Source organism: Primulina huaijiensis, chromosome 14, assembly GCF_012295235.1.
Source record: "Primulina huaijiensis isolate GDHJ02 chromosome 14, ASM1229523v2, whole genome shotgun sequence".
NCBI classification, from domain to species: domain Eukaryota; kingdom Viridiplantae; phylum Streptophyta; class Magnoliopsida; order Lamiales; family Gesneriaceae; genus Primulina; species Primulina huaijiensis.
The window spans coordinates 4337544-4343395 of NC_133319.1; the positions used below are offsets into that span (position 1 = coordinate 4337544).

The window sequence follows — 5852 nt, forward strand, 5'->3', positions numbered from 1 at the left end:
TGACCATGATTCTCAATGCTAGCTTATGTTAGCATTTTCCAAGATATTATTACAAACATTATTTAATTTCAATTAAACAAGTGATTTGCTGGTATTATTTCGTACTTCGCGGAAAATGTTTTGGATTTGGGGCGTGTTAGGAGAGTTGATTGACAGCTGATGAAAAAAACATGAAGATCATAAATTTTAGTGTCAAATTTATTTAACCACCTCTTTTGTCTCTACAAATCACGGGGACAGGGTAATCACAAAACTCCAGTGTCGAAGATTTATATTTCTGGCAAATATGTTTTGTGATTGATCTAGAAATTCAGAGGTCGAACCTCTTCCGGTTGTTCGGATAAGCTGTACACAGTTGATAGATCACTAGAGATGTTTATTGTTCAAAGTAGATATTTGCAATATTTTGTGCTCTCTCACTCTGTCGCATCCCACGAGACATATGGAAAATATTCTATCAGTACATGGAAAAAATGAAACAGAATCACAGAAGATGTAAACAACAAACATTGCATACGATTTGAACAAACAATGCCACTTCGATCCCATCCTGAATCAAAAAGACGGCTAATAATTGACACCTAAACAACCTATCTATCATTGTCATTCTTTGCATGACAGCTTAAGACCACTGCTGGTTTTCCTTTTTTCAGTAGTCAAGATTTCATTACAACGATCGATACATTTCAACAGAAACCACCTTACTAACCCGCACAGTGTGACCATTGTACAAGACTGATTATAATTAAGTTCACATGACGATAACACGGGCGCATAGTCGATAACAGAATGGACACAGAAAAACTCACTCAGCAGCATGTAATAGTACAGCAGGCATTGTAGCTCAATAACCAATAATTCACATCCCAACAAGAGTTACGGAAGAATCCAACCGGCCTCCAGATGCATCTGCCATGGGTGGTGGTGCTTCTTCCAAACAGCTTTGAGTGTCATCACTGTTTATTCCAAAGCTCAGTTTCTCCACTTCCTCTCGTGTGTGTATGTGGATCTTTGAAACAACTTCAATAAATTCACTGCGGTGTAAGTTGAATATCCCACAAAAGTTAACATTTGAAATGGTATGTGACCAATCAAAAAATGTTGTGTTCGAATAGCGAAAAAGCATCGGAATGATGCCTTTTACCATTAGTGACACCAAGTTTATACTGCTAATTAACTATTCAAAAGGTAATTAGCAATGATGAGGAAAATAACATTTTCGTTTCTTCTTGTGATCCCACAGGCTTCATTGGCATGGAAGCTCTAGTCTAAAAGTTGAAAAGAGTTGATTTTGACGGTTAATAGAAACGTTTAAAGGAAAATATATATGTTTATCCTGTTTGGAACTTACTGCCATGGATCATCACCAACAACCATCATATCATTCTCGCTGTCTGTATACAAAATACGCCACCCGTTATCGGGATCACGCAAGAGTCCTTCCATGCTAAACAATCTTTCAAGTTCTGTCAACATGTTATCATAACCTTGCAGTCTTGAGAGATCGATGGCTCTCCCCACCAAGCTACCTTGCTTGTGAACCTATGTGTGTGTGTGTGTGTGTGTGAAAAATTAGCCGTAGATTCTAAAAAGGAGCATAAAGGTTATTTGAATGTCGTTTGTTTAGTTTTACCTTTGTGCAGCTCCTCTTACTTGGTCCTTGGGAATTAGATGAAACATGATCGTCCGTCAGTGAAAACCCGAAAAGTTTACATTCTGGGTCCTTATCCTTTAATTTATTTTCGTCATTCACTTTTTTGAGGTGCATTATTGTAGTGGGGGGTGCTGATATAACATCCGCTGGCCTCTGCTCATTTGAGAGAAGTGGCACATTTCCTATGTCTTTTGAAGTTCCACTTAAAATGGAGGTCGGGTCTAATGAGAGATCTCCGGTCTGAATATTGGAAAAATTGGAAAGCATAAGAGGGCCTTGTCTGGCTCTGTAGACGCCCTTTTGCGGAAACAGCATGCGTCTAGAACCTTCAGAAGCTAGAGGATAAAAATAAGGTCGAGGATTTTGATGAGCGTCGAAAATATTGCCACCCAGTTCAGGCTTGGACCAAGCACCGAGATTTGTATCATTTTTACCAGCTAGAGATCTCAGTGAGTAAATTTCTTGACCTTGCAAAACCTCAGGTGACCAACTGGATTGCAGAAAGCCCGACAAAGAAGAAGGAGCCCGATTTCTGCCAAACTCGGTGTAATTAATTTTTTTCATCTTGTTTGATATAAGATTTGTTGCCGCAGGATGAGTTTCAAAATCGAGCTGGTGGTTAATCCTGTCACTTTTATAAACGGCTGATGCTAAAGTTACATTTTCTTGACCTTGCAAGACCTTAGAGGATCTTATAGACTCCCCAAAGTCAAAACGAGCACCCCCACCTGCATAGAAGAAAACCCGGCATTTTCAAGGTCGTGCATGAAGTTGGATCAACCAAATGAGATTTAATAACGCAGTGCAAAAGCCAAAAACAAAATGAAAACTATATACCAACTATTGGGCTCCCAACTGGGGTAGCCAGTAGGCTTGACCTCAGTTTCTTGATTCTTGGGGAGGATTGGATGCTCAGAGGCGCAAAATTACCTGGGAATTCAATGTCCCATGGAGAAACTCGTTCTTGGTGATTACTCACAATATCGTCATCCCAACAAACCTATAAGTTATATGGCAGTAGCAATCATGTCATGTAAATGGAAAATGACAGTTGTGATAGTAAGTAAAATCTTAATATACCATCAAGCTTCTCCATTTTGAGTTTGGCCATCTGTAAGGATCCATGTCGCTGATTCCAGTCACAACTCCACTGAACCTGCTGGATCAAAGATGCTTCTTCTAAGTATATTTATATATTACATGGTAATGCACCAAAAAGACAAAAACATCTCAGGTATTAATCTGCAGTCTAAGGGACCTTCTTTCCGGAGAATCATCCAAGTCAAATTTCATTTCGAATCTCATTCCAATAGGTATCTGGCCTCTGGTACACTTCACGTATTTTTCATGGGGAATGACAAAGTCAGCATGGCTTGCCCTGCGTCATATGTGTAACATAATCCATTACAACCACAAGGGATAACATGAAAACACAACCTATCAGAGAAATTTATTTCAAATATATTTGCACGTTATAGTACCTAGGTGTATAGAAAACATGAAATGTGATATTGCTTGATAATGCATTGGCTACTGATGAAAGGACATTGGGATAAGAATTCTGATTTTTAATGATGGAATCAGGAAGGCCGTTTCTTGGTCGAGCGGCTCTTCTAATCCCCAATCTCAGGTCTCCATCTTCTCCCCTACATTGTCACATAAGATGCATTCAGAAGACTAATTAAAATCAGACTGTTTATTTCCGCTAATCTGAATTCATCACAACGGAGAAGATTAGATGAATGCCTTAATAAAGAGGATTAAGAACCTATCTCCAAAACCTTGATTTTTTGGGTGCCAATGGACTACTGAGCAAAACCATTGAGAATGAAGTGTATATTGTTGCAAGAATCAGAACTATCATTTGATTTCTTCAATTAATTATACTTTTAAAAATACAGGACTAAGGATTTCACACGCGTAAAATGTATAGCGAATTGCGTGGATCCAGAAGTCCTGTGTTTCGATGAAAATGTACCTCAGAAACAATATTGCATCTCCCGATACAAGATTCTTTTGGCTGACAAAAATACTCCACCCTGTTGTAAGCAAATGCCGCCTTGGCTGGCCTGCGATTTAAAATCAGTTTGTCATGATTTTCTACATAAAACCATAGATAGAATCGAAACTCATACCTCTGTAAATGTGTTTGAACTTCCATTCCACTCCTTGAAGATCTTTGGCTTTGAGTTCTTGAGAGGGCCTTTGCTCTTTATAATCCTACAATGCAAACTGAAATTCACTCGAATCTTTGCAAAAACAATGAGAACTTGTTAGCGTATTCATGTTAAGCAAAAGATTTTGTACCAGAGGGGGAAAGCAATCTTCAGCAGCTCTACGAGGAACCGAAAACCCTCCGTGCGTACTAGTATCGGAAGCAGTAAGAGTTTTGCAGAACATGTGGGACGTCAACTTTAAGGGTAAAGCTCCATTCTCATCCTCTTCAACTCCTGCGTTTTCTTTCTCCTTTCCTTCCAACTTTAGGCCTACCAGCTAAATGAATCCCATGACAGTATCAAGAATTGAAATTGAGCTTTCACCAAACTTAAAGTTAGAGCAGGAAAACAATGACTTTTGAAAATATATTTTATAGAAAAAGAAATTTAAAGAAAATCTACAATAACTTAAAAAAAGATGAAGTAATCAAGAATTAAGAAACAACGGTCACTGGTAAGAGGGAACAAGATATTCACCAATTAAGCACGCTAAACATTGAGAGGAAGATGCCTAAAAAAAACATCGAGAGGAAGATTTAAAACAATTAAAGCAGTATAATTACCAATTATCCTTACCTCTTGTAGAGGAAGTAGGGTCAGCTGAGTGTATACCTCGTCATTTTCTTTGTTAGCCTACTCGAGACAAAACAAAAAGGGAAAAGGCAAACTCAGGATGGCAATACAAGATTGGAAGAAATTATCATATAGAGTGAAACCAAAAGGGTGTTAGGAATGAATCTAAACAACTTACAAGTAGCTGAACATCCGCAACCCTGCAAAAGATCTGCGGAGGGAGATCAAAAGTGGGCAGTTCCAATGGCGGAAAAGGCAAGGCAGAAGCAGCCTGTTCCATATGCCCTTGAGCAAAATACACCACCACACTCCCTTTATCAGGCAAATTGGTGAGTGGGCCTGCGCAGGCATGCCACAACTCTGCGTACAGTGATGATTTAGGAGATTCTGAACTTGGGAAGGTGGAACCTGATGCAGCATTTGAAGAACAAGATGAAGTTGAAGTGGGTAAACAGCGTTGAAGACAACCACCAAACCCTCCAATATCACATTTTCCTCCATTTTCTATACATGTATTCTTATCTATCTCACTCAAAGCATGGTTCAGATCAAACTCCATCAGTTCCCCTAGAATTTTACCTTCTCTCGTTTGTTCAGAAACCCAAGCTTACACAAACCCACTAAAAAAAGAAAAGAGTCAGATATACTGATCAAGGTGCGCTGTAAGTGATCAAGTTCCTTTTTTTCAGATAGTTATGGTGTTCCCACAAAGCCTCAAACTGGTGAACACATACAGGTTGCGCCTTTAAAGCAGAAAGTGTAGTGAAATTAACTTCACATGAAATTAAAATGGACACCAAGAATAGTTAGTTGTTCGTAAAAGATGCAAATACAAGAAATGGCATCAAACAGTAACAGGAAATTCAAAGTATGATTCCTTCCCCATTGGCAGTTGTTTGAGAAGGGAGCAGTTTCAGCAGACATGGACACTTGCTCGGGAAGCACAGAGGCAAAAGGCCAAATAAGCCAATTGGCACCCTTTTTCGACTTGATGACTGTTTTTAGTAAGCCCGGACAATATATCTAATTTTTTTTAAAAAAAATTATTTAAATTATTTTGATTTGTTTATATAACTAAGTTTTGTGAGAAATATATTACCGTCATTTGGATTTTTTATGGGGAAAAAAAAAATTTTTATTAGTAATAATAATAATAATAATAAAGGAACTGTTTGAAGTGGAGGGGACAAGGTGAGACAGTACAGAACCCACAGCCATTGGCTACCCCACTCGTTTTGTNTTCACATTTTCAACACAAATATTTAACACATTTTTAAATAATTTTTCAACACAAATAAATATTTTTGTATTATTATTAATTATAATTTAGTTGTTTAATTAAGGCCATACACAAACCCAGACAAAGAGGGTTCTGTTCAGTGTTCTGCCTTTCAATGCAAACAAACTCC

General features: G+C 38.2%; 1 protein-coding gene across 3 annotated transcripts; it reads right to left on the reverse strand.

Annotated features, from left to right (window-relative positions):
- Positions 1-491: 491 nt before the first annotated feature.
- LOC140957747 (auxin response factor 4-like) lies at positions 492-5432 on the reverse strand. 3 transcript variants are annotated; one of them, XM_073415121.1, is made up of 12 exons: positions 4622-5432; positions 4447-4503; positions 3962-4147; positions 3790-3874; positions 3633-3723; positions 3136-3300; positions 2913-3032; positions 2735-2810; positions 2492-2654; positions 1634-2382; positions 1352-1542; positions 492-1020 (listed from the first exon to the last, which is right to left on the reverse strand). In XM_073415121.1, the coding sequence occupies exons 1-12, from the start codon at positions 5000-5002 to the stop codon at positions 954-956; spliced, it is 2331 nt and encodes a 776-aa protein (XP_073271222.1). In that variant the 5' UTR covers positions 5003-5432; the 3' UTR covers positions 492-953. The 3 variants fall into 3 exon arrangements, with proteins under 3 accessions (XP_073271222.1, XP_073271221.1, XP_073271220.1); XM_073415120.1 differs by having other exon boundaries at positions 493-1034; positions 2585-2654; positions 4622-5431; XM_073415119.1 differs by having other exon boundaries at positions 493-1034; positions 4622-5431.
- Between the last annotated feature and the right edge of the window lie 420 nt (positions 5433-5852).

Excerpts from the sequence above, each read along its gene's own strand:
- LOC140957747 (XM_073415119.1), bottom strand. The coding sequence starts at position 5,002 with ATGGAGTTTGATCTGAACCATGCTTTGAGTGAGATAGATAAGAATACA. Across the intron at positions 3,724-3,789 it reads GTTCAAACACATTTACAGAG|GCCAGCCAAGGCGGCATTTG; the intron begins GTATGAGTTTCG and ends TTTAAATCGCAG. Across the intron at positions 1,543-1,633 it reads GTAAGAGGAGCTGCACAAAG|GTTCACAAGCAAGGTAGCTT; the intron begins GTAAAACTAAAC and ends ACACACACATAG.